We start from the raw sequence: 27787 nt of genomic DNA, 5'->3' as shown, positions 1-27787 counted from the left end.
TAGACTCATAGTACCTTCTTCTGTCCTAGGGAAACGATGTTATAGAGGAAGAGGACGGGTCACCCACACAGGAAGATGGTAAAAGACCTGGTGTTTTGCTCCCTCTTGTTATTTCTCTTTCCTGGGTCTTCTTTAAAGCACAGAAAGGGGCACTGGTGTGACTTGGTGGTACTACTTAACTGTGTGGCTGTTGGGGAAAAGTTGTCATCTGGACGGAGTATCAAAACAAGCAGGGTCCTGAGGGCCGAGGGGACTTCCCAGCCCTCTCTGGGCCTCAAAGCCAAAGACGTCAGGATGGGGGTGCTGCAGAAGACACGAGTAGGCCGCCATTTACATAGAATACATTCTAAAGCTCCGTGGGCAGCTCCCCTCACCTGCCTCCTGCTTCAGCTCTTCAGCTGGGTCCCACAGAGCCACCCTGGCAGCCCCGAGCTTTAGCAGCAGACAGTTTCCTCCCCTTGGAAGGAAGGACTAGGCAGTTCGCTGGGATTTGCTTTAAAAGAAAATGGCTGACATTATGGTAACAGAGGGACCATAGAGCGTGGGCACAGCAAAGGTGTGGGAAAGAGTCAGCAGCAGCTGAGTGTGGAAAGGGTTTGATGGGCTTAGGGTGATCATTTTCTTTAGCGTGATTCAGGCCTCCTTCACGTCTTCAGTTGGAAGAGTTTTGTGTCTAGTAAGGCTAGAAGCAAAGGAATGCCTGACAGAGCAAGGGAGCAGGATCCCCACCTGGGGACAGGACCCCACGCATTCTGGAACACACCTCTGCCTCCTGCTGCGCCCGCAGAAGGGCGCCTCCAGAGCACGTCTTGACCCCAGCCTGGACGCAGATGTCATCCCAGTTGCTTCTGCTTTAGTGCTGGCCGTTGCTTGGGGGCTGAGGGGGTGTGCATGCTGACTTGGCCACTGTTGTCTGGCCAAGGAGCCCTGAAGGAGTGGCCGGCGCCAAGGCCGAGCCTCCGCCACTATCGCGCCCGCCAGCCTGATGGGGTCAGGCACTTCCTTGACTCGGTTGATGGCCTCAGTGTTCCAGGCTCCAAGTCGCCCTTTGTGGCTGTCCTCCTGTAGAGTGTTTGCTGCTAAAAAACAGGGTGGCAGGTAGTTCCCACCTGACATTCTACAGCCCACACGGTGTATTTGTGTTTTCTCTCTTTCACCAAGAAATAAAAGCAGGGAGCTTGACAAAACGTCTAAAACTTTCCACTTCCTTCTCACATGTCTGTAGGTTTCTGATCAATCTCTTAATTAAAACATCCTCAAAATAACGAATTAAGTCTCATCAGAAAACAAATAATTTTGTGAATGTGTTGATTCTGATTTAATATGTGAAATTATGGAACCTAAGACTTTTGGTGGTGGATTTATGTATTTATCATTTTTCAGAGTCTTGTGGTCATCAACATCCAAGACACACAGGCAGGAGCTGGGCTCACCTCCCCAGGAGCTCTCCCTAGCCTTTCCCAGCCAGACTCTGCTCCGGTCACAGTGCTCTGTGTAGCCTGCATCCCACAGCCCTGCCTGTGGTTTGAACAATGGCTGGAAAGAGGCCAGTTAGGGAAACAGGGCAGAATAGGGCGAGAACACAAACAGTCTCATGCAACTTGATTCCTTTATTGTCCACTCTTTACCCACTTAATTACTGTCTTTTTTTAAACATGTGATTTGATTTTTTTGTCTCCATCCTTAAGATTCTTATTTTAAGGACAGCAAAGCAGAGAAAAATAGAGCCAGCCCCTCTCTAACTGCATTAACTCCGTTGCAGGCCAGAGGACATGTGCACTTCTAGGTATGGAGTGTGACAATAACAATGACTTTGACATCGCAAGCGTGAAAGCACTGGACAATAAGCTGCGCTCTGAGGTCTGCTTACCCGGTGAGTGGCAGTCTGCTGAACAGGAACTTGGTGGGAGATGCTCCCCTGCTTGCACCCCTGCTCTCACCCTGGGACACCCATCTCCTGCCCTGCAGTTCCTGCAAGAAGGCAAGGGCTGTACTAAGATGCTGGCAAACAGTTGCTGGAAGGAATTGAGGCGGCCTCAGGAGAGTACTTAAGCTTTGTGCAAAGAGCGACCCTGCTCTGAGTGAGAATATTGGGACAGGAAGAAATGAGCAAAACTTCCTCCCCTTCCGATCTGGCCTGATTTTTCCCCCTGCATCATCATCTTGCAGATCCCGTGGCCCGGTCATGTTGACATCAACGGGAAGTTTGAGGCAGACAGACACCACCTCTCTACGGTAGTCCTGGAAAGACAGCCTGAGCCTTTGAAAGGGAATCTGTGCCTCCTTAGAAGGAATGTGTTTAGTGAGGAACAGGGAGGACTTGGAAAGCAACATCTCATAGACTAGCAAATGGCTCTGTGATCCAGGGAGCCTTGGGTTAGCCCTTGCATTGAACTTAACCAGATTTGGATCCCGAAGGAGAGGTCAGGGGTCGAGGGTGACTGTGCTCCCTGGAGCCCTAACTTTAAATTTAATCAGGGCTGTCAGTGTGCCCTTATTCCTTCTCATGAAACTAAACTGAATCTAGCAAAATTTCTAACCTGCTAATCGCACCTTGAGCACCAACCTCCTTCTGCTCTGCGTGCTCACGCAGGGGCTCCATGACCTCTTCTCTGGGGCCAAGTCCTGCCCGAGTGAACTGGGTCAAAATCGCCCCTCCGGGCTCCACGGCAGAGACTGTCCTTCCCATTGTGCTGTTCATAATCTCTTAGCCCCTGGAATGAAGACCAACTGGTTTACCTTCAGAACAGCCACACTGCGTCTTGGGTCCAGTGCTTGGCTCGCCCAGTGAGGTGGCAGACATGTTGGAGGGCCCTGGCCTCCTGGGGCTGCCACTCTCGATCAGCCTGTGGAAGACACAGGGCCGCTCACACTCTGCCCCAGCTAGGCTCGCGGCAGGGGAGCCATCATTCCCAGATGTTTGCTCTCTCCAGCCTTCCAAGGACTTCTGGGCCATTTCCCCTTCGGTCTGCCCAGGTCTCTTCTCTCCAGTGAGGCCAAGAGCGGCGTCAGCCCACCTGCCCGTGGTGGGAGAGAGACACAGACCCAGCCGTGGGGCCCGGGGTTCACTGCCTGCCTTCCCACTCTTTCCTCGCTTCTGTCTGCCCATTTGTTTTCCATGTCCTTTTGCCAAATGTGACTCTTTCTGTCTGGTTTATTTTTAAACTCATTTCTGTTATCTAGACTTTGTGTGGAAGTTTATGTTCACTCTGTGCCAGCACTGTCCTCCCTGATCTGCTGGGCCCTACGCCAGGCTTGCTGGGTGTGTCCACGTCCCGGGGGCTTTGGCTCAGGTTTCCACTCCTAACTGACAAGGGCCTCAATATACTGAGATTTTCCAAGAAAAAAATATTTGTGAGAATATATTAATCCCCACTCCACAAAAATGGGGATGCTTCTGTGGCAAGGGTCATGGGAGGGTGTGTCTGGAATTGGTGCCCTTGGTCACTCATTGGGGAGGAGGACCTCTCTGTCCTCACACAGCCCTGCGTCTGTGGCAGCCCCTTTCAGCTGTCCTCTCACTGCGCTTCCAGAGCAAAGTCCAGGTTCCTGCCTCCCTCCAGATGACCCCACCCGGGCCTTTTGGCAGAGGGGCTGCTGGGAGCTGGTTCATCGGGTTCCTGCCATGCAGGTGGAGACTGTGCTTGTTCCTGCCGCCTCCTCCTCCTCCTAACTCCCTCCAGTCAGCTGCTTGTGGGTATTCATTCCACTTAGGGGACTTTGGGAGGGGAGGGAGCCTGGGAGAAGGGGCCCCGGGTTCCTGCAGGGACCTGGGAGCCGGCCATTCTGAGACTAAACAGGGCTCACAGTTCAGGCCGGGCCTGAGAACAAAAGCTGGTGAGGGCTGTGGGGCGAAGAACTCGTGTAAGTGCCTGAGGTGTCCCACTGACCCTCACCAGCTGTCTCAGGGCTCTGACGGGACAGGGAAAGCAGGTCTGCTACCTTGGTAAATGTTTCTCTGGCTGTGCCGTTGGCATAACACTGGTAGCAAAGTGCTCAGAAGCATCTGTTGAGTCAAAGACAGGAGTGTCTACTTTGGTAGGTCATGTGGAATAAACAGGCCTCTTTGCTCTCAGCTGTAAGTTCAAATGGCCCCCGCAGGCTGGCTTGGCTCCTCAAGCTCCCACGGTGCCATGACAGCCCCTCAGGCACTTGGTCTCTGCTGGAGAGGGTTTCAGTCTTGTGGACACCACTCCCCTCACAGAGCCCGGGGAACATCCACACCCTCCCTGGGCCACTTGCCCCCTTCCCCTGCTCACACGTGCTCTGCCAGGGGACCCCGCTGTGATGAGCGCCACGCAGTCCCATCCCCATCCTCCCCACACATGTGGGGGTGGCTGAGAGGGCCCCTGTGCCACTCCAGGCCCCCTCAGCCTAGGAAGCTTCCAAGCTTTCTTGGGCCCCAAGACCAAGGCAGTCGGTAGGGGGGCGGAGGAGGGTAATGTTCTGAGATTGTTCTAAAAGGTACTCAAAAAGAGGGAATCGAAGTTGGTAGGCACAAGCCCTGAGCAGATTAGAATCAGGAGGCCATGGGAAGGACATGTGGCTCCAAGGAATTACGGGACCGCCACACAGGTGGCAGTGCAGGGGCCCGGTGATAACTCTGTGAACAGGCTCTGGGTAGTGTACGTCATGGGAAAAGCAAAGATAATTTGGGTTTGTTGGTGGAAACACAAATATATTTTTAGATGACCGCACTGAGCATATCCCGTGGAGTCTGAAAACATTTATGGAGACCTGGAGTTCAAGTCGCTCCTCTCCTCAGGCCTCATAACCCAAGATTGAGAGAGAAAGTTTACACTAACAGACGCTAAAGAAAACTCCGAATTAAGTTTCTTTTTCCCCTGAAGAGGAGCTCCAGGAGACCTTTCCATTATTTATAGCCCTTGAATTTCACGACTGGCTTGGTAGAGGCAGAAGGATATGCACAATTTCCCAAACGTGCTGCCCGAATCTGCCTCTAGAGGTCTCTTCTCTCCCCAGATTCTCATTGGCCAAAATGAGGATTGAACGGAAAGCACCTTTTTCTCTCTCCCACGAAGCGTTTTGAATCTCCACGCTCAGTTTCTGGCCGAGGGGCTGGACAGAATGGTAGCACTCCGAAGGGAGCCCTCCTCGGTGTTCTGGGTTCACTCTCTACAACCAGGCTTGCCCTCCACGCAGGGTGAGTGGAGGGCAGCAGCCGAGTTCGGCCAAGGGCCCGGCTTTGCGGGAAAGGGCACGTTACCGTGGTGAGATCTCCTCTCACCACAGAGTGGATCGGGGAGCCAGACTGAGCAGGGCCTTCAGCTGGGTCCCGAGGCTTTTGGAGGGAACCAGGTTTCTGTCCTGGCTGAGGATTCTAGGCTGGTGGGGCTGTAACAGAGCCTATGTGAATCCTGAGCCAGACAGCCTGTCAGTCTGGCCTTCCTGGTGTGGCTTTTATTTTGTATATGCACGTGTGTCTTCTCTCGTTTACCATTTGCTTTTGGTCTTTCCTACCAAACAGCGGCAGTTCCGGAATCCTGCCCCATAAACATTGAGGAATAGGTATGAGATCTACCAAATTATTTAAGTGAACAAACAGGTCATTTTATTTTGGGGTTCCTAACTTAAAGGTAGTTTTGCCTTCTGTTCATTTTGTCACCTTACAGGGGAGAAGCTCTTTTGACCCACATCCCAGACTCCAGTACCCCAAGGAGTGGAGAGCCCCAAATTCCATCTGGGCAAGGGAAATACCTCAGAATTCCCTGCCCCACTTGCTTCTACCCCAGGGAGTCCACCTCCACAAACTACTCTCAGAGCCTTCCGATGGATTATCACACCAGGACATTTATGGGAAATAAGCAGTTTATGCCCACCTAATCCTAGTGTTTCTGCCATTAAAGTGTTTCGTCTTGGGCTGGCCTAGCCTGAGGCTGACCCCAGTGTGAGCGGCCCCCTCAAACCTGAACACAGTGAAGCCCAGGCCCCCCTCCCATGGGCTGGCCCTTCCACAAGTGAGTCCTCTGCTGGGCCAGCCTTGCCCCGAGGGCCACATGCCAGTGGAGGATTTGAAGAATTCAGCAGTTTCCATGCTGTGAAAGGTGGGGTGGTCGTCCAGGCTGCTGGGGGTCACTTTGGGACGCGCTGGACCTCACGGGCTTGGGGCCTGTGAGGGGGGGCACTAGGAGGGGGTGCTCAGGGGGTACATGGGCCGTAGGAGCGGAGAGTTGGGTCTCTGTCCTGAGTGTGTGGCAGCCGGGACCCTGCGTGTGGTCTCAGAAGAGGCTCTCTGCACGGGAGGGAATGAGTTGGTCTGTGGGCTGAGAGGGCAGCAGAGGGGAGCTGCGGTGGGGTGTGGGGCCTGCTCCTCGCTCTCCCAGGCCCCCAGCCCTCAGCAGACCGGCTCGTTCCCTCCGGTGCAGAGAGAGTGGGGTGGGTATGCATCTCCCACTCGACAGCTGGGAGGGCCAGGCTCCACGGCCCCACCACCCTGCCCAGGGCCACAGGCAGTAAGCCACAAGCCAAGAGCGAAGCCCAGGCTTTCTGACTGAACATTTAGACGTAACTAGGAAGCAGGCAAACAGGCAGTAGCCGTGGATCAGACAGCGCGAAGGAGAGAGGAGCCAAGAAGGGGCTTCCGGCTTGGGCAGCTGGCGCTCCTGGAGCAGGAGGGGCAACGGCTTAAGGGTGGATGAGTTCAGCGGGGGTGCCTGTGGCACCCTGAGGCTCTCGGGCTAGTGGGTCCCCAGGTTGGTGGCCCCAGCTGATAGCAGACCTCTGCCCGCTGCTGAGAGGGTGGGGAACTGGGGGCGCACAGCGCGAGATGAGGCACAGAGGTGTGGGGGAGGGGTGCAGAGCCAGCGCCTGGCCTCCCCCACATCCTCCGCCCCTGGCACCCTGCAGGCTCCTGGTGCTTCCTGCTCCAGCTGGACTCCCACAGCAAACACCAGCACTCCGGGCACAAATTAACGCGCTCTTCTCACTCTCCTCCGCTGCTTCCTGCCCCCATGAAAATCTCAGCCCAGCCCAGTGTTTTTGTCCTTGTCTGTAACATATGGGCAAACTTCCAAACAAAGATACAAAAGTGATTAGAGGGCAAGTACACAAAACAAGATACTTCTCGCATGTCCCGCTCTGTCAGTGGCCCAGTGGGGCAGGAGCAGCCCCCTGCACCTCGCGGCACCCACTTCTCCCCCACGTGCTGTGGCTTGCACATGCATGGGAGTTTCAGGTAACACAAATCCTGCTGGCTTCTGTGCTGAAGTCCTGGGCTGCACTACTGAGGACACCATCTGGAGCTGGCCAAAGGTATGGCCCCTAAAACCTTCCTTTTCTCTTCTCCAGGTACCTGGCAGGCTGATGACAACATTGCCAGTCGTCGGAACACACAGCGCCAGTGCTTATCATCGGGCAGCCTGGAGGACCCTGAGCACAGGCCCTGTGTGTGGGGTCCTCTGGCTGTCTGAGGGCCCCAGCCCCTGCCCCTGGCCCCCCTCCTGCCCTCGCCTTCCATCCTGGCCTCTTGGGCATCCTCAGCAAGGCACACGGGGACTTTTTACACCTATGTGAAAGCTGGACGTTGAGGTCAGCCTTCTCTTTCTCCCAGCTTCACCTCTGTAACTGTGACCCTTCCCTTCCCAGAAGGGAAGCCTCCTTTCTTCTTGTGGGCTGAAGCCACTCAATGAACTACAGCTCACAAGACCCTTTGCAGAAACTCTCTCTGGAATGTTCCCACCGTGTCCTAACCTCAGGTGGAGTCAAGGTCCCCCCGAAGTTTCTTGTGCATCTTTTTTCTCTTTAGCAGGTAAACCAAGAAGATGTGGCATTTTGGCAGCTTCATCACAAACATGTTTGGCAGGACTTCTGTGAGAAGGGACAGCCAAGTTGTACTATAAGGGGAGTTAACTCCCTAAAGTGTTAGGAGGGCCCTTTTGCAAAGACAAAAAACGGTTGGCTGAAAAAGCAGTGCTTGCTTCTGGTAGCAGAACTAGTCCCTGTACCTCAGTATCTGTCTGCTTGGGGAGGCAGCCTTGAGTCTGAGAATTCCCCAGGCACTTATGATCAGGGGCATTCATGAAGGCCTGGAACTCCATCCTAAGTTGACATTTCAAAAAAAAACATTTTTTGGCCACCTTTACATGCCAGGCACAGGGTTGGGAGCTGTCATCCATTATCACATCTCATTGCAGCAACCCTGTAGAGTGGCATTCTTATCCCTATTGTCCCCGTCTCCACCCCTTTTTTTAATAGTTGGAAGAAATAGGTTCAGAGCGTTAGACCAGCACTTCTCAGACTGGTGCCCAGGAGCCCTAAGGGAAGTGGTGGAGGGTGCAGAGCCAGGGCCAGCAGTAGTCTGGAAGCCTCCCCACCCAACTTTATCCTCTCCTGCCTTCCAGATCTTCTGAGCCTGATGGGGGAAAGGATGTAATGCCTTCCATAGGCTTGTTAGAGATTTAGAGATACTGATGTTCAAATCATGGGCCTAGTCCAGTATAAGGCAGGTAAACTAGAGCCTGAAACTTCAAGGCTAGGTCAGAAGCTGTCAGGAGGTCCCGCTGCCTCAACACTAGTGTTATCAATGGATCCCACGTAGCTTTTGGGTAGATGTGTCATCTGCTGGTTTTTGGGAAAGTGGTTGTTGGGAAGCAAAGTTGGGTATAGTAATTTGTGAGGCTGAGATGTGGCAGAGCCATAGGCCATACCCGTCATGACAGCCTGCCTTAGTATTTGCTCATTACCCTAGAAGAGCTCTTCAGGGCCATGTTCAAGGCCTCAACGAGAGCCCAGTGCCCAGGGCATCCTTTGCACCTTCACTGTGGCTCCTTGGTACCACCAGGTGATGGTGCCCCTCGCACTGCCTAGTGGTTGTGGCTCATGTCCTGCTCTGGTGAGGGAGGACCGTTTCTCGACAGACGTGATGTGAGCCAAGCCTGAATCTAAGCTTCTGTCCTGAGCACCCAGGTCCAGCATCTCGGAAATCCCACAGTGAACTCTATTTCTGGCCCAACTTACTGTCCTTTCCTTCTCCCAACATTCTTATGTACAGCCCCTTTCGTACTTGAGATTGGAGCAATAACCCCACTTCCTGATTTCCTTGATATTTAAGCTCCAGAAGCGCCAGGGAATGGGCAGCTTCCCCTGGCCTGGGGTGGTGGCACAGAGCCCGCCTCTGCTCCCGGCAGGTAGTGTTCACAGTGTGCTGTTACCTGAGATGAAGGAGATGCAGGTAAACAGCTATAGTGGCCAGGACCCCTAAGAGGAAGCCACAATCCACCCCTTCTGAAAGGTCTGTGTCCCTCCTCTCAGCAGAGGCTCAGAAAGATTCCTCAAGGCTTTGGTTCCACAACCAAGACATACCCGAGTTAGAAATGGCCCTTACTCCTATTTCTCTCTCTCACATACGTAAACACACACATGCGCACACACCCTCTTTGTTCTCATTTGGCTCTTTGGCAAACAGAAATATCCCATCCAAAGAGGTTGGTCCTCAGCCTGGTCAGGGAACAGGGCAGCTGCCAACCCTACTGCCCTACTCCTTCATGTGGAGACAGTCATGTTATAAGCAACTGACCCAGAGAGAGTGGGATGGGGCCTGCCTTCTCACACGAAGCCACAGAGCAGCTGGAGGTGTGTGGTTCCTTCCTGCCATGCTCAGGTCTGAGCTCTCCCATGCCCTGCTTGGCCTTGGCCTTCTCAGAGCTGTTTTTCCTTTGCTACCTAGTTGGGCACAGACCCACACCCCGTAAGCAGTTTCATCTAGAGAGAGTTAGGGTCCTGTCCACCTGAACTTGGCATGCTGGTTGCTCGCTGTGCTGTGGGATCTGTGTGTGTACTGTTTGTGCCCCCTGTGTACCCCTCTCAATCCCTGGAGTACACTCATGGGCACGCTACAGTGGGGACATCAAGGATGCTATATGTATGGATTGCTGCATGATTCTTAAAATGAATAAAACTGTTTACAAGGGAAGAAGAGTTGTTAACTGTGTAGTTGGCTTATTTGTGAAAGTGTCTGACTTCTCCAGCACTTTTAAGTATTTTTACTCAAGAGAATCTGGAGGTGATGGAGTAGGAGAGGGCAAGGGACAAGGGAAGACCTGCTCTTGGGTGGGTGGGGGTTGATGTGCCATCCCTGGGCCCAGGCCTAAGGAAGGAGCCCTCAACCCCACCCTCACCATACCACCGGAGAACTTCCAACACTGCAGCTCCTAAATAATTGAAGAGCGGTAAAGCTGGTGACAGGAGGGAGGCCAAGGGCAGGGCAGAGGACCAGCCACGGTACCCGGTGTCCCTCTACCCTTAGTCCCTGTCACTTAAAGGCTGGTGAAACTAACAGGGCAAATGACCCCGCTTGGAGAATTTGGCAAGTCCGTGGCTTCTGCCTCCTCAGACATCAGGAAAGGAGGGAGAGCACTTCCCCAGAAGCCTCCGGAATGTCAGTTCCCGGGAACCCTGCTGAGGATAGGAGTGGGGAGGAGCGTTTACCGGGACACAATGGAGTACCCTCCTCGTCTCGGGGTGTCTGCGGTCTGTGCGGCCGTTTCGCGGACTTGGGCGGCAGGTAGCCTCGGAGGCAGGAGCCTCCAGCGTGCACGGGAGACGACACGCTGGGTCGGGAGGGGGGAAGGCCACAGAAACTCGAGGAAGTTCCACTCGCAGTCCAGAGGAGAGGAAAGGACCCCCGCAAGCCTTCGGTTCCCGAGCCTAAGCCCGCTGCAGCCTCGGCCCGCCGCGCCGGGGGAGCCGCCGACCGGACGGGCGGGGGCGGGGGCGGGGGCGGGGGGAGGGCCTCGCGCGGGAGCGCCGAGTCTCGCGCTCCTCGGAGCCCTGCGCGGGGCCCTCGGGCGGGAATGCGCAGCGCTGCGCCTCGGTGGCGGGTAGGGGCCTGGTGGCGCGGGAGAGGGCAACCGAAAGAGGGAGCTCGAGGAGACTCAGACTGAGCGGGCGGCCAGGCCGCCGTCTCCTTGGAGACGTGCTGACCAATGGCAGCAGCGGAAGCTGTTTATGGGGGCGGAGCGTCGCCATGGCAGCAGGAGAAGCCTTTGCAGTGGCTACTTAATACCGGCCCCTGGGCCGCCGGCGTTCAGAGGCACCGTCGGGCTGGAGGTCGACGAGGGGCGCCAGCGGGGCGCTTGAGCTGGGGTTAAAGAGCCGCAGTAGGTGGAAAGAACTTCTTCCAGAACCTCCCTTTGGCCGGGGCTGCGCTCTGAGCCAGGTAAGGGACTGGGAGGGCCGCGGCCGCAGCAAGGAAGGGTGCCGGTACCAGCCTGCCCTCGCGTCATCCCGACGGAAGTGATGCGCCTGGGAATCGACATCTGAGGAGTTTAGGGGGCACTCACTTCCCACCCCCTTATAACTCTGTCCCTTTCCCTTCCTTTGCGGTGACCCCCCATCCTAATATCCCTTTCCACAGATGAGACGACCTCCGCCACCCTTCCACCCCTTCGTACTGCCCACCTGGGCTCCCTCGCCCCGTTTGCACTTGTTATAGGGGGGTTCTGCATTCCCTCTCTCCGGGAGAAGGGAGTAGCCTCGGATGCCCCTGTCCTCTTCTCTCATTTGGCTAATAAAATCTCTAGAACCTCCAAGAGGAAAAGGGCGAGGCGGGCCCTGTGGCGGTCGGACCCTCCGACACTGCTCCCCTTTCCCAGATCCTCCCAGTTTAGGGGACGATTTTAGAGGCGCCTCCCCCCTCGCACCCCCTGTGCCCTCAGGGGTGGGGAAAGAGTGTCCAGCTCCCGTTATGGTCCCATCAGGCACGACAAACATTCTGCGTAATCGGAGGAGGCTACCCCCGGGTCCCGGGATGGAAGCGCGCCTCCGGGAGGCCGTGTAACTGGAACCGCGGGAGTCAACGGGCGGGAGAGCGTGGCGGGCCACCGTAGGCTCGGCCCGTGGATGTTGGCCGACCCCTCGGAGAGTTCCCGCAGACATGGCGGAGAGCTGGCTACGCCTCTCGGGAGCAGGGGCGACAGAGGAGGCAGGGCCGGAGGGCAGCCTGGAGGAGCCCGACGCCCTGGATGACAGCCTGACCAGCCTGCAGTGGCTGCAGGAATTCTCCATTCTCAATGCCAAGGCCCCTGCCCTGCCCCCAGGGGGCACTGACCCCCACGGCTACCACCAGGTACCTGGCTTGGCAGCGCCAGGGTCCCCCTTGGCGGCCGACCCCGCCTGCCTGGGGCAGCCGCACACGCCGGGCAAGCCCACGGCGTCTTGCACGTCGAGGAGCGCACCTCCACAGGCCCCGCCCCCCGACGACGTGGACTACGCCACCAACCCGCACGTGAAGCCACCGTACTCCTACGCCACGCTCATCTGCATGGCCATGCAGGCCAGCAAGGCCACCAAGATCACCCTGTCGGCCATCTACAAGTGGATCACGGACAACTTCTGCTACTTCCGCCATGCTGATCCCACCTGGCAGGTAGGAAAGGGCGCGTGGGGGCCGCTCCCTCCCTCCCTCCCCCAAGCCCACGCAGACTGGACTCACGTCCCAGGTACGCAGATGAAGTAGGTGGAATACAGTCAGGACCCCAAGAGTGGAAGACCTTTGAGGAAGGGCCTCGAGGGAGCCCAGTGCTTGGAATTGCCCCTCTTTTGACTTCACAGAGGGAGGAAGGAGGGTATTCAGAGGGCTTTAGGGGTGGGAATGCTGAAGTTCAAGGGGAAAGCAGCAGGCCCAGCCCAAAGGCCAGGGCCAGGCTATGCCTGGACATAGTCTCCTAGAGGAGGGTGATGGATAGAGGGACACATTTTTGTCCCAAGTCCTAAAATTCCTAGACACTGCCCTGCCCAAGGACAGTTTGTCAGGGCTGGACGGCCCCGGCCCGGCTCTGCGTCCTGCGAGTTGCAATTGGGCTGCGGGGAGGGGAGTTGCTCTGGGGTGTGAAGGGCAGCTATGTACCAGTGGAGGGGTCCTTCCTAAAGATGTTGTCCCAACCCCTCACCCCAACCCCTCCCCAGTTTTCTACCTCTTCTCCTCCCCCTCTTCTCAGTCAACCTCCCTGGGGGGACAATTACCTGAGCCAGGTGCTTTCCACAGGGGCTCTCCTTACCGCACTGGCTTCATGTTCCACGGCTCCAGAACGTGGCGCAGAGCAGCCAAAGGGCCTGGGCCACCCCGTAAACACCCCAGCCTTGCCAAGGGACACTACCCACCCACCTGCCCTGCCATCTGGGCCCCAAACTGCAATGCCCCAGCGTGGTTTGGACAAGACTGCACACACCTAGGAATGAGCCAGGCAGACATCGCCCTGAGAGTCATGCTGCCTGGAGCACAGGCCCCAGAAATGCCCAGCCCCTTCGCTGGAGCACCCTCAGGGGGCAGGCTGCAGGCTGACAGTCCCAGATGCTTCCACATTTGCTTGGGCCATGACTCTGGGGCAAGTGCCATTTCTGCCTTGGTGAGAAAGTGGAGACCCCCACCCTATGCCAACCGGGAAGCTTGGGCTGCAGAAAACAGGCCCCAGGAATGAGCGCTATGCTCTTGGCTGGGTAACAATCAACTGAGGCCTCACAGCCTAGGTGGAGAAGGAGGCCGAAGGGGGTGAGGGTGCAGGCCAGCAGTGGCTCAACAAGGAGAGTCATCAGATCCCCCCTACTTTGTCCCTCCAAACACTTGGGCACACAGCCCTTCACACCCAGTCCCCCCGCCCCAAAACAACTTACTTCACAAACAGAAAGGGCAGCCAGGCCCAGACGGAGGGGAATAGCTGTCCAGGCCCTGGGGGGGCTGAGGCCTTTGGCCAGAGGCTGCAAGCGGCAGGGTGAGGGAGGGAGGGCAGGACGGGGTGGCACTGAGAGCCACCCTGTGGCTCAGGGCTCGGATGACTGAGCAGGCAGATATCCCAGCAACAGGGAACAAAAGCCCCCAACAGCACTCCAGCCCCTGGTTTCCTGTGGCTGGTGTCCTAGAGTCTCACAGTCAGAGCAGCGCAGCTGCCCCCCAGCCCCCATCAGGGAGATGATGGCGGGAGGTGGTAGAGGAGCGCTAGGAGCCCCCCATTGCGGCCCTTCCAGCTCACCCAGCTCTCCTCCTCTCTTTCCTCTCTACCCCTGCCTAGAATTCCATCCGCCACAACCTGTCCCTAAACAAGTGCTTCATCAAAGTGCCCCGGGAGAAGGATGAGCCCGGCAAGGGGGGCTTCTGGCGCATTGACCCCCAGTACGCTGAGCGGCTGCTGAGCGGTGCCTTCAAGAAGCGGCGGCTGCCCCCAGTCCACATCCACCCAGCCTTTGCCCGCCAGGCTGCACAGGAGCCCGCTCCGTGGGCTGGGCCGCTGACCGTGAACACCGAGGCCCAGCAGTTGCTGCAGGAGTTCGAGGAGGCCACCGGGGAGGCGGGCTGGGCTGCGGGCGTGGGCAGGCTGGGGCATAAGCGCAAACAGCCACTGCCCAAGCGGGTGGCCAAGGTCCCACGTCCCCCTAGCACCCTGCTCCTGACCCAAGAGGAGCAGTGCGAGCTGGAACCCCTCAAAGGCAACTTTGACTGGGAGGCCATCTTCGATGCCGGCACTCTGGGCGGGGAGCTGGGCACACTGGGGGCCCTGGAGCTGAGCCCACCGCTAAGCCCTGCCTCTCACGGGGACGTGGACCTCACTGTCCACGGCCACCACATCGACTGCCCCACTACCTGGGGGCCTCCGGCGGAGCAGGCTGCTAACAGCCTGGACTTCGACGAGACCTTTCTGGCTACGTCCTTCCTGCAGCACCCCTGGGACGAAAGTAGCAGTGGCTGCCTGCCCCCAGAGCCCCTCTTTGAGGCCGGGGACGCCACCCTGGCCACCGACCTCCAAGACTGGGCCAGTGTGGGTGCCTTCCTGTAAGAGGCCAGGCCCCCATCCCACCTCCCTACAACACCCAACTGAGGGCTCAGACTGCCCCCCAACACAGGCCCAGGGACACCCTACTGCCCAGGCAGGGGCTGAACCAGGTCTCCTGAGGCTGGCCCCATGAGGCCCCATGGCCCCTAGCCCAGGCTGCCCTCAGATTCCAGCCCAGGAGGCTGAGAACGGGGCCCAGTACCAGAATTGCTGCCTCCCTTCCCCAGCCCCCCATATACACAGTGTTTCATGGATCCCCATCTTCCCAGCCCCAGGGACCTGCCAAGGGCCCTGCACTTTGAGAGCTGCAGACAGGGTCTGGGGGCCTTGGCCAAGCTAGGGCCCACCCCAGAGCTCCTCAGCTTCACGCTCTCCCTCTCTTACTTTCCTCCCCAGGTCTCTATCCAGAGAAAGTTCCCAGGTACAACAAATGCTAATTAGGTGACAGCAAATTAACCCCCTGGAGGCCTCTCCCAGCAAAGCCTCCCTGGGGCTGGGGCGGGCAGTAGATGGGGTGGAGCTGGGGGAGGGGGCAGAGAGAGGAGATGACAGGAGATCAAGGTGCCAGGGGGGGCAACGAGATTTTGCAAGGCCCCTGGGGTCTCCAGGCCCCATCCTGGAGGTGGAGTAGCCTGAGGCCGAGAGCAGCGGGGAGCTGGGGTTCTGGGGAGATGGGAGGCAGGGGCAGCCAAGCCGCAGAAGGGAGAGGACAGACAGGCTAATGTAGTGAGTGTAGCTATAGCTGCGGCTTAACCTGCCGGGCTGCTGATCTTGCTAGAAACACTGGGACCAGGAAAGGGGGCTGGCCCCTGCCTGCACTTGTTGGGGAGTGTCTGAGCCCCGGGGCTGTGTCCCACATCCACCCTCCTGCCTCATGGGGCAATTTAACCTTTTTCATGGAAAGTTATTTACAACAAAAAGTTTTTAAAAATAAAAATTTTTTAATCCTAAAATGGGCCTACTTATAGCTTTCTTTGGGAAAAACCTTGAGGGGTAGGTTTTTTTGGGGGGCCCCTCTTCACTGCCCCAGGAGGGATGGCTGGGAGGAAGATGAGAGGCACTGAAGTACTGAAGAGTCCCTCTGATGAACTGCACACGACCTCTGTGTCCCCAGGGAAGAAAGGACTGAGAAGCAGCCCTTTGGGGTCCCCTGCAGCCTGGGCCTCAGCCCTCCATCTTCACAATGGGAAAAACAGCACCCACAGTCCCCAGGGATGGGCAACAAAGGAGGCGCAGCCCCCTGCCTGGCTCCAGGGACTCACAAAGGCTGAGCATGCCCAGGGCTGCCTCCCGCGTTCCCCCCCAGGAGGGCCTGCCTGGGCTCGCCTGGGTCCTGGCCTGGGCCTGCCTCCAGCACCTCCCTCCCCCATTCCTCTCCTGGAAGGACAGGGTGTGAGGTCAGAGGGCCCCAGCCCAGGGGCCCCACTTCCCGCCCTGGTGTGGGCTCACCCAGTGCCTGGCACCTTCCTCCCAAGCCCAAGGCAGGCCTGAGTAGGAGGAAGGCCCCCAGGGAGGTCGGGGAATCCAGACCCTCCCTCCCTCCTCATTCACACCGCAGGTCCCCCCCATGAGCGCCGGCCTAGCGGAGTTCCGATGGGGAACTAGGCCCGGGAACTGTATGTTTGGGTGGTACCCAAAAGCCCCTCTCAGTCCCCTTGCCCAGCTCTGCCAGGAACCAATCTCTGCACCCAGCCCCCTCCCAGCCCCACAAGCACAGTGGCTCCCACTCCCCACCACACACACACACACACACACGCACACGCTTGCCCGCACAACCCTGTCCAGCTTCCACTGACACCTTCTCCCGAAGCCCCTTTCTTTCCCTTCACTAGAGGGTGGCCTAGGCCAACCTGGCATTCCCCGGGCTAGCTTGCGGCTTTCACTTGCTAATCATTCCAAATATTTCAGAAGGGCACACACTGCGGGCCCAGGGGTTTGGGGCCCCCTTCCCCTCCCCACAGCAGGCTGAGGGGGCTGCCTCCACTCTGAGACTGCCTTCACCCCCAAGCAACTCCTCCCACCCTCTTCCCACGGCCTCTCAGCCTTCCTCTCACCGTCCCCAGCACTGGGGACACAAGGGGCCTCCATCCTTCTCCACCGGCCCTGGGATCAGCTTCCAGCCCTTGCCAGAGGGGCTTCGTCCTGGGCTGACAGCTGGAGTGTGTCACTGTTCCCTCCGCCATCTGCCTAGGCCCATGCAGGGGGTGGGGAGGTGGGCGCTGGGCAAGGGCAGGGCCTGGCTGAACTGCCCACTGTGGCGGGGAATGGCTGAAGAAGCCGAGTGGGGGTCCTCACCCTTGGCTGCACAGGAGAATCACCCAGGAGCTACTGAACACCCCACGCCCAGGACAAGGGTCCCAGGGGTGCAGCCCAGGCATCAGCATTCTTAAGGTCCCCAGGGGCTTCCAAAGTGCAGCCATGGCCAAAAGGGGCCTCTGAAGGGGGCTGGGGCGCAGGGCTCCGCTTGCGTTTTGCCTTTTCACAGGGGGGTAGGGGAGCAGAGAAAGCCTGCAGTCCAGGGCCCCTCCTCTTCCCAACCCTGCCTGGCCCAGTGCTGGATGGCTTTTTGAAAAAGATGTTCGTTTACTTCCTATTTATTTGTAGATTGAATGTAATCCTAATCAAAACACATTTTGCACCATTTGGCAGTAAATTGCAGACATGATGCCCCATTAGAATGAACACTTCAGTGCGTATTTCCTTAGAATGAGGACACATAACCCTACTACCACCCTCGCGATCGGGAAGCTCACTCTGACCTGGTGATCCTGGCTCACCGCAGACCCCATTCACATTTTGCAGATTGTCCCCCCACTAATGCTCCTCTCTGTTCCCGCAGACCCATTCAGGGCCACGTGTTGTGTTGAGTGGTCCTATCTTTTCTGAGCTGTGTGGCTTTGAGCCCATGACTCAAGCTCTCTGAGCAGGTCCCTCATCCCCTTCGATCCCCACCTTTGAGGTGACAAGCACCTGAACCACTTCATTCCTGGGTGTTGGGGGCAGCCCCTTCCCAAAGCAAGGAGCCCCCCCTCTGTAGCTTGCCACCTTCCCCCCTCCCCCCTCCCCCATGTATCCCCCAGCCGGGCGTGCGATGGGGGGAGGGCAGGAGCTCAGACCTGTGGGCCCTCCGCATCCCAGCCCAGAGCCCATCCTATTCCGCAGAACAGGCCGCACCTGCGCCCAGTGACCCTGGGGCTATCCGGAAGGCCCCAGCTCCCCTGGCCCTGCACTCCGTGCTGTCCTGGAGCAAACAGGCCCTGGCCCTCTGCCCCGCCCCCACCTGAACACGGGGAACCCAGGCTTGGGGCAGGAAGAAGGTGAGCTGCCTGGAGGGAAAGAGGGCGTGTGAGGGCCGGTGGGGGAGATGTGGTCAGGAGTCAGGTGCACTTCCATCCTGGGCCCAGGCCCAAAGGTAAACAGGTGTATCTGGACTCTGGCAGGGGGAAGAGTGCTGGCCCCGTGGGGCAGGCCTGGGCCTGCCGAGGTGGGGGTGTGGGGAGGGGCCTGCATCAACAGTGGGGCAGCAGAGTGGCCCCAGGTCCTGCTGACACACTCTTGTGTGATGAGGGGGAAAACACAGGTGACAGGGAGGGGAGGACCCTGGGGCAGGGGAGGGGGCTTTCCCCCGTCCTGGGGCCGCACTGACCAGTGTGAGCCAACGTGGCGCACCGAGGCCCTGGGGGGTGACCTGCCTACTGGGACACACGTGGCCATCCCATCCTGGGGCTCCCAGGTGGGACAGGTCCAAGCCACCACCACGGGCATGCTGGGGCCTGAACTTGCCCTGCATGCATCAGGAGCAGACTGTCCCCCAGAAGCCAACCCAAGCAGCGGGGCAGGAAGAGACAGGGTGCACATTAACCCAAGGAGGGCTGGCAGGGCTGCTGCCCCCCACCTCCCGCAGAGCCTGGTCCCCCTGCCTGACACTGCTGGGCGGTGGGATGGAAGCCTGGGTCTGAGCTCCAGCCCCTCCTGCCCCTTGAAGGAGGCTGCTCGCGGAGCTCCCAGGAGAGCAAGAGTCCCAGGAAGTGGGGAGGGCCTGCTACGAGCACCCCACCCACCCCACCCATGACTCCCAAGGCCCTTTGAAGCACAGCCCACCGCCAGCAGCCCTCCCTGTGCTGTGTTTGCCCAGGGCATTCAGCTGAGGCTGAAAGGCTGCCAACCGTCCGCCCCTCGCCCAGCCTCCCACTCTGGGCACCAAGCCCTGTCCCCATCCCCACATGGCATCCCACTTCCCTCCCACTGGCCTAGTGAGCTGTGGCCCCTATTCTGGGCAGGGGGAGGTGCGGGGGGAGCGCAGCAGCATTCAGACCCTGCCTCTGCGTTTTCAGTCTCAGAAGCCCAGGAGTCTGCAGAGCCCTGTGGGCAGATTACCTGCCTGTCTTGCTCATTCCTATGTTCTTAGGGTCAAACCCAGTGCCCACAGAACACCAAGGGGTTCTCCGGTCACCAGGGCTGGGGAGGTTCCTGAAGACCCCCAGGGGTGCAGAGGTTGGGGAGAGAGAATTCAGGCCCAGAGATCTTTGAGGCAAGTCCCATGCCACCCTGTTCACAAGAGGCCCCTCTGCTGACCCTGTGGGTTTGGGTGGGGTTCCTGGGGCCCTGAGTGGGATGGGTGGCAGGTGTGAGCAAGGGGGGAGGGGGAGGGGGGGAGGGAAGGGGGTGGAAGAGGCCTGGGCTTCCTCGTTCTCATCTGTCCTTCTGTCCCCGACTCCCCTGGCGCCTGGGTCCTAGGAGTGAGGGCCACAGAGGGCCAGGGAGCAGGGCTAATGTGGAGAAACCAGCCGTCAGGCCCTCCCACAACTTTTTATTAACCCACCCAAACTCACAGGATCACAGAGGAGCCATCTACCTGCTTGCACCCCACCTACAAGGTCACGCAGCTCAGCTGTCCCTGCCCCAGCCTGCTGCATCCCTGGGGCCACCGAGCCGGACCATCCTGAAGCCAGGCTGCCCAGGGCCTAAGCTGAGGCTGGGCTCCGTGAGCAGCCCAAGATCCCCCCGCGCCTGGGCTTTGGCTAAAGATTAACCCTGGCCTGGTGTGGACTGCCTGGGAGGCTGGGCCAGGAGCTGGCGCTGGACCACAAGGCCCAGGGGGACTGGGACCCCCAGTTCAAGGCCAGTTTTGGAGAAAGGATGTGGGTGTTGGGGGTGTGGGTGGGTGGAACCGGCCGCACCCAAGAGCCAGGATTCCATCCCCAGCCACGTCCCCTCCATCTCCTGTTTCATGTATGAATTTTATTTTTTATGGAGTCCGGAACACCGAGCGGCCCCCAGCCCTGGAAGGGATCCATGCAGGCGACGAGGAGAATCACCAGCCGGACCCACCAGCCTCCACACGGAGAGGGGTGGGTCATGAAGAGAGGGCAGTCCGCACCCTGGCCCCCTGCCCTCTGCCACACTCTGCCCAGGGAGGTCTCAGCTGAAGGAAGAGCTTAGGAGAAAATCCCATCAGGGAGGAGGAAGAGGGAGGGGCAGGGAGGCCGCTGACCCCCTGCTCTGTGGCTGACCAGGAGCAGCCCCAGTGCCGTCCTCTCGCAGAGGAGGAGCCTGGCCTCTGGGCTCCGTCCCTAACTCTGGAGCATGGTGGCCCCTGGCCTGTGGGGGCCAAAGGGGGTGCGAACCAGGCTGATGCCTGGAAGGGAGCACCCCCGGCACTGGGCTTGGACTTTGACCTCCTGCCAGACTCCCAGTTTGGTTCCTGCTTTCTAGTGCCTCCCAGACCCCTCCACGGAGATGACACGTGACCGCCGGCAGGGCTCGGGAGAGGTAGGCGGGAGGGACAGCCAGAGGTGCAGCCACCAAATGAAGATCCAGGGCAGTGCGGAGGGGTGGGCAGGAGCAGGGAAGCGTTACTTCACAGACGGGCAAACGCCCATGTGAATCGGGACGAAGGGGCGCAGCGGGGCGGGGGCGGGGGGGTGAGACAGCGCTGGCATCCCGATGCGTCTCCCCAGGTGACACGGCGGACACGGTGGCGTCTGCTGAGGGGCTAGCAGAAACCAGGCGACAGAGCCAGGGCTGGGACAGTCCCAGGGCCACTAGGAAGAAGGCAGAAGCCAAAGCGCAGGTGCATGGAGTCTTCCAGAAGTGGCCCAGGGAGAGGAGAGAGGAGCCGAGGGCAAGGACCAAGCCTCGGAGGAGGGCCACTGTCAGGGCAGCAGGGAGCCGTGCCCGCTGCCGCCCGCACGCCTGTTCTGGGCAGGCCCCTCCCCACGGGACCTGCGGGTGCGCCCAGGAAGGAAAGCAGGCTTGCCCGGGGGTGGGGGCCGTGGCCTCCCACGGGGCATGTAATCAGCACGGTGGGAGGGGAGGCGGAGGCTGAGGGCGGGCGGGCGCCCGGGAGCGGGTGGGCCGCCGTGGAGAGGGCCCGGAAAAGCTTTCTTAAGATGGGGAGACCTGAGTGTGCTTGAAGGAGGGAGGGGGCTGCCTGAGGGAAGGTGGCTTGAAGCTGTGGGGGGCACGGAATGCTGGGAGAACCGAGAGTGATCGCCTGCTGGTGGGGCAGGAGGAAGAGGGGCTCTGGCCCCCGCGTGGGGGGGCTGCCGCTCTGCAGTACCTCTTGCTTGGAGTGGGCAGTGGGCGGAGGGGATTGTGGGGAGCTCTGGTTCCAGCTAGTGGGCATCAGGGGGGTGAAGGGGGAAGAGAGGTCTGGAGGGACTTGGTGGGTACCCAGCAGAGCCGAGGAGGAACGACAGAAGCCCAGCAAGGGCAGGCCAGCTTTGGACCTTGAGACTCTGCAGGGTGCCAGCCCCACAGGCACCTCCAGCTTCCAGCTGACAGGGCTCAGTGGGAGTGCAGGCCCAGCCCCAGGACTCCTGGCTGCAGGGGGGTAAGCCAGGGACACCCCGTCAGTCATCACCCGGCTGCCTGGTCAGTGTTTCCTCACGCCTGTGGGCCTGAGTCTGTGTGGACACAAGGATGAGGAAGCCCTGGTCCTCAAGAGCCTTCCTGACCCACCGAGCTGGGGAGCAGGGTGGCCTTGATGATACCCCAGTGTCACACCCAGGAGCAAGCACTGTGGTTTTCTCAGGGCTCAGAGGCATCTCGGCACCAGGGTAGGAACTTTGTTCTCAGAGCCTTGCTCACACGGTATGGTTCCTTCCCTCAGCTGCATTATCCTTCATTACCCAGAAGCCTCTTGGGCCCCCCCGCTGCTGCCATGGGCGCCTTGAGCTCCCCACCCCGCCAGCCTGACTCCCCACCTTCCCTGATGGGCCTCCCCACCACCAGCCTCACCCGGCTCCTCATCTCCTGCTGGGACTCCTGGAATGGTCTTTTCATTCTCCACCTAATAGCCAGTGGATCTTCCTTGTTCCTTTTTAAATGAATTTTTATCTTTTATTATACTGTTACATATGCTTGGATATTAAAAAAGCAATCTTAACAAGATGTCTCACATAAAAAAAAAATCTGCCCTTCCCTCAAGTCCCACAACCCAAAGTAACCCTGACCCCTTTCAACTCTTCCAGTTGCTCAGGTCGTCTCTGCTATATATTTAATTATTACTGCCAGAGCTGGATTTTCAGTTTACCCGGACATTGTCCGTTGACTTCCTGACATAGAAGATGAGGATACAGTTCGCTTGTTTCCTCCACCCTATTTGGTTAGATTTTTGGTAAATAGCCAGGGATCATGTGACTGTTACAAGTCACAGTGTGGTGCGTCCTGCTGGGGGCTGAGCCGAGAGCGAGCGTACTCTGCCCCTCTGTCCTTTCATGTAGGATACAGGAGGTGGTAGTTGCCTTGCTTCTTGTCCTTTGTTTAGTTTTTTTGTGTGCTTATGGCTAATTCTTCAAAAATGTTCCAAAAAGTCTTATAATTCCTTATTAATACTATTCTCTTCTCTGTTAATCCCTGTTTAAATAAGCCATAAAACACATGCAATAAAATTGAAAAAGATACAAAAGGGTATTCAGTGAAAAGAGTGTCCCTTCTGTCCTGACCCGAGGTCACCTGGCTCTTCTCTGAGGCAACCATATTACTGGTTTCTTGTTGGACTTACAGGGATATTTTATCCACATACAAGCATAGAAGAATCAATATTAAATTCCAAGTGCAACAGGGAATCTCGATTTTACTTATTTTTTGGGTAGGCATCCCTCCTAAAAACTGTCTTTCACCTCAGGCTAGACCAGTTGCTGTCAAGGTTATCCTACTACTTCTCTTTGCTTCTCTCCTAGATTGGACTCCCTGTTTCCATTTCTATGTATTGTTTTATTCCCAGAAATCTGTGGAAAGGGTGCAAAAGGAGGTACACTTTTTAAGATGTCAAATGTCTAAGGACATCCATAGTTTTGATTGTTAGTTGGACTGGCTTATAAACTCTTTCTGCCTCCAGTTTGAAATTTCCCTCAGAAACTTGAAGGCAACAAACATCCAGGATTCATGACTGCTGTCTCCCTAAACCTTTACTCTTTGCATTTGATTTGTTTCCCCCTCTTAGGGAGTGTTTAGGGTCTTTGCTTTATCCCTGATGTGCTGAAAGTTCATGATAGTGCCTCTTGGTGTGGTCCTTTTTCATTCACTGTGGTGGACCACACTGTGTGACCTTTTAATTCAAGAAAATGTCTCCAAGTTTATATATATATATATATATATATGTATATATATATATATATATACACACACACACACACACACATAATCTGTTTAAACCCTCTGTATTTTTTTAAATTAAAGTATCATCGATATACACTCTTATGAAGGTTTCACATGAAAAGCATTGTGGTTACTACATTCACTTATATTGTCAAGTCCCCCACATACCCCATTGCAGTCGCTGTCCATCAGCGTAGTAAGATGCCAGAGCCACTGCTTGTCTTCTCTGTGCTACACTCTCTTCCCCGTGACACCCCCACCCCATGTGTACTAATCATAATACCCCTCATTCCCCTCCTCCCTCCCTTCTCACCCACCCTCCCCTTTGGTAACTGCTAGTCTTTTCTTGGAATCTGTGATTCTGTTGCTGTTTTGTTCCTTCAGTTTTGCTTTGTTCTTATGCTCCACAGATGAGGGAAATCATTTGGCACTTCCTTTCTCCGCCTGGCTTATTTCACTGAGCATAATACCCTCTAGCTCCATCCATGTTGTTGCAAATGGTAGGATTTGTTTTCTTCTTATGGCTGAATAGTACTCCATTGTGTATATGTACCACATCTTCTTTATCCATTCATCCACTGCTGGAATGTCTCAAAGTTTTTAGTTGATCACTTCTTTTTCTTCATTTTCTCTGAGACTGTTTTCAGATGCTAAACATTAAATTGTTTTGTCCCTTCTCTCTTACTTTCTATCACTTTATCTTTTTGTTTTACTTTCTGGGAAATTGCCTCATGTCCTTTTTTAGTTAACCCCTACTGGCCCCTGAACTATTCAAGTAACAACCACTAATTTGACTTCTATCACCATAGGTCAGTTTTACCCATTCTGGAATTTCATGTAAATAGTGTCATACCATTCATACTTTGTGTTAGCTTCTTTCACCCAGTATATTATTTTTGGAAGCTAACTATGTTGTTTAATCAGCGAGTTGTTCTTTTTTTTGGCTGAGTAGTATTCCATTAGATGACTATAGGAGTTTATTTGTTCTCCCCTTGATGAATATATGAGCTGTTTCTAGTTTGGAACTATGGTGAATAAAGCTGCTATGAACATTCTTGTAGGAGGCTTTTTGTAGTACCACTTCTTTTTTTAATCCCTTTTCATTTGGATGGAGTTTGGGAAGAGAAGACATAAGCATGTGTGATCCATGTGCCACACTTATTTGGACTATCCTGATTTTTAAAAGAGTAAGCATGGGTATTCAGCAGGGTGCCAAAGAGGAGTGGGCAAAGGTATGAAAGTGGGGACCCACCCAGCTTGCTCAGCACAGGGGAGAGTAAGGGGCCAGGGTGACCCTTCTTCCAGTGTGTTTTTTACCATGTCACTCATCTATCAGGAGCACTGCAGTGACTCCCTTACCTACGGAAGAACCTTCAGGCCCTCTAAGCACGATCACGATCTGCCCCCACTCACTGCTCACCTTTTTGCCTGTCCAGTCAGATGGTCTTATTACCGAGAATCACAATTTCCACCCTCTGTCCCCTACTCCTGCCCTCTTCCCTGAATGAACAGCCTTCCACTCACCCCCTTCACCTGGGTAACTTCCCACATGACTTAGTTTCAGGGTCCCATGGTCTAAGTCCCCAGCTGTGGCCCTTCTGTCAGTAGAACTCTGCCATCCTGGTAGAACACAGACTAACTCTTTCTGTGCTTCTGTTTGAGAGGGCAGTGGGTTACATGTCAGGACTCCCAGGCTGGCACCCAGACCAATGACAGCCCTGTGAGTGCACGTCCTTAAGGAGGGGTAGGGTGGGCTGGAGCAGCATCAGGGCCGGGGGTCCCTGGAAACTCATTCGGCCTCCAGTGGCCAGAGTTCTAGAGAGCCCACCTCCCACGGTCCGCCCTCCACTCTGGGCCATTTCATCAGGTGGATCTAGAGCTCAGTTTTGGGGACAACCTCAACACAGTCTCTTTCCCTGCTCACCCTCAGCAGTCTGGTGGATGACTTCCAGGTTGGAGGACAAATGTTGGGGGTTCTATATGCTTCCTTCCTGATAATCGGCCCTTCCCCTGCTCCCAGCACAGACTGCCCACCTGTGGGCTCTCGGCTGCTTTGTGGAGTTCATGTGTTTTGGGGAAGGTTTTAGTCTGAGCCCTGAGCCCCAGGAGGCCACCACATCAACTGGCTGGGCCTGTGGCAGACCTCAGGCTCTAAGTCTGGTCTGAAGGATCTGCAGGCCCAGACTCGTGGATGGGTGGGGGAGAGAAGAGTCTGGTCTGTTTGCCCACTCTGTGGGAGGCCAGGGGCAGCTGGAATGTCCTCAGTCATGGAGGCATGGACATCTAGTCTGCAGGAGATCCTAGGAGCCTTCTAGTGTCACCTACAGATAAGGAAGGTGAGGCACCAAGAAAGAAACAGCTCTGAGGATGTCGGCACAGATGGGCTTGGCTTCTCCTGGCACTGTTAGCTGGGAGACCCGTATGGACGTGTGCCACCTCTCCACTCACTGCAGTTCTGGAGCACCCAAATTTTATGTCACCACATTGGCAGTGTGTATGCCTCTCTTGCTGGGAGCTCCAGAGGGCAGGGGCAGTGCCTGGTTCTCCATGGCACCTGCCAGGAGTTGGGAGTGGCACAAGCTATGTGCTCAACAGAGCATGGCAGGATGGCTGGAGGCGGTTGGTAGGGCATGCCGCCATTCTCACAGCGACTTAGCAGAAGCGCTAGACCCGGCAGCCAGAGCTCTGAGCTGGGCGGCAGAAAGGCAGCTGGGGTCTGTCCTCCCTGCCTTAGGGGACCCCAGACTTTGTCTCCTAGCCCAGCCCTCTTCCTTGGCCCTTTGCTGAACATGAAACTGTACTTGATTTCCTGCAGGTAATGTGCATGATGAACCGCATACACCCATCACTGGCCTCTCTGCTCATTCATCCATTCAACAGATCTCAGGCAGACAGGAAGAACCTTCCATGGGTGTGGAAGACACACACACAACAGACCAAACACACAGAGCATGACCAGGTAGGTCCCAGGAGTACACTGTGGACCCCCCAGGCAAGGTCACCTCATCAAATCCCCTGCCTCAAGGTAGCTATTAAGTCGGGGAAAGAGGCCTGGTTTCCCACTGTAGAGGCAGGACCCCTCAGTCCTCAGCATCAGGGGAAGACCTGGCCTCAGCCAGTTCCAGACAGGACTTCCGTGTGTCCCTCCTTCCCAGCCAGCAGCTGCGCAGTCCCCTCTGTGCTCCACCACCTGAGCCATGCCATTTTCTCTCCCTGTCCTCTCCCTGAGTCCACGTTAGTTATTGCCGGGACCACTGCAGTGGCCTGCTCGCTTGTGTCCCTGGCCCTGGCCCCCCAGCTGAAGCTCCTTACCAGATGCAGTCCGACCTTAGTCGGTGTATGGTGCCGGCGGTCACCCGCCGTCCACCCCCAACCAGGCCAGCCAAACTGGGCTCTTCTCTCTGGACTCTCTTTCGGCTTCCCTACTCCCCAGCTGCCATAATGCCAGACACTCTTCCTGGGGGTCCCACTTCCCATCCTTCAAGATCCAGTCCAAACACTTGTGCTCTCCAAGGTCTCCCTGATCTGCCCAGGTGGCTAGCCCAGCCTAGGATCCCTTTGTCCCTCCTCTGGCCTGTAATCCCACAGGCTTGCAGTGCACCCCAAATTCCCACGTGTTTCAAGGAGGGCCAAGATGCTTCCCAATGCACCCCACAGGCTGCCAGCCCCTGCGGCAGGGGCTCCCCCTTTCTTCACACTGCCCTGTGGTAGGTTCTGGGTCAGGGCTCTCCTTCAGGGCTCTCAAGTTAGTGCGCAAACGATTGAGCCTGCCTCTACCCCGGAGAAATCCACCCCACTTGGAGGGAGGGCACGTGTGGGGGCACCTCTGGAACCCTGCTCCAGGCAGAGGGAGACGGGGACCCATCCCCTCGGCGAGAGTTCCCGCTCCCCCAACCCGCGGGCTCTGGGGCTGCGGCGCCCGCGAAAGCGCTGAGTCATTTCGGAGCACGCGGTCCCCGGGGAGCCGGGCCTTCGGGCGCACCGAGCACGCCCGGGCTGCGGGGCCGCGGGAGCGCGCCTGGGGGGCGTGCGGCAGCCCAGGGCCGCAAGGGGCCGGGACCGGCAGGCACCTCCGGCGGGGGCGGCTCGGTCCCGGCGCCCTCGGTTGCCGCCGTGCAGCGGGGGCCAGCGGCTGACGTCACCGCGCCCGTCCGGGGAGCTGGGGGGCCGCCCTTCTCCCCGCGGCTCTCCCCCGGGGCCCGCTGGGGTCTGCCTCCCCCGAGCTTTCCCTCGGGCCCCAGGTCCCCTCCCGCTGACCCCCGCCGGGTGCCCCCGTCGCCGCCCACCCACCGGCCCTCAAGCCGCTCCCCCCCCTCCCTTGCACCCCGGACGTTCTCAGGGGTTCCAGCTCCCGGGCCGCCGGGGAGAGGCGCGGGCGGGTGCCGGGCGCCCCCTCGCGG

At 57.4% G+C, this 27787-nt stretch overlaps 2 protein-coding genes across 9 annotated transcripts in view; both read left to right on the top strand.

The window, feature by feature from the left end:
* RNF157 (ring finger protein 157) overlaps positions 1 to 9936 on the top strand; it is a 62831-nt gene extending 52895 nt beyond the window's left edge. Inside the window, exons 17-22 of one of the 8 annotated variants that reach the window (XR_008997458.1) lie at positions 30 to 78; positions 1763 to 1873; positions 3564 to 3693; positions 5489 to 5529; positions 5634 to 5978; positions 7309 to 7443. Coding sequence is in view for 5 of the 8 variants with exons in the window: in XM_036900264.2 (XP_036756159.2) it covers positions 30 to 78; positions 1763 to 1873; positions 7309 to 7430 (282 nt within the window). In the remaining 3 variants the exon portion in view is untranslated. Of the gene's footprint in view, positions 1 to 29; positions 79 to 1762; positions 1874 to 2169; positions 2236 to 3563; positions 3694 to 5488; positions 5530 to 5633; positions 5979 to 7308 lie in introns of those variants that run through there. The other 7 variants (XR_008997460.1, XR_008997459.1, XM_057501724.1 and 4 more) reach the window with 7 other exon arrangements.
* Positions 9937 to 10856: 920 nt separating this feature from the next.
* Positions 10857 to 15736, top strand: FOXJ1 (forkhead box J1). The gene is made up of 3 exons (XM_036900303.2): positions 10857 to 11176; positions 11718 to 12385; positions 14025 to 15736. Exons 2-3 carry the CDS (start codon positions 11894 to 11896, stop codon positions 14784 to 14786), a joined length of 1254 nt encoding a protein of 417 aa, XP_036756198.2. The 5' UTR covers positions 10857 to 11176; positions 11718 to 11893; the 3' UTR covers positions 14787 to 15736.
* The last annotated feature ends 12051 nt before the right edge of the window (positions 15737 to 27787 follow it).

The sequence above is a fragment of the Manis pentadactyla genome, chromosome 4 (assembly GCF_030020395.1).
Source record: "Manis pentadactyla isolate mManPen7 chromosome 4, mManPen7.hap1, whole genome shotgun sequence".
NCBI classification, from domain to species: domain Eukaryota; kingdom Metazoa; phylum Chordata; class Mammalia; order Pholidota; family Manidae; genus Manis; species Manis pentadactyla.
This window is presented reverse-complemented; position numbering and strand designations above follow the sequence as displayed.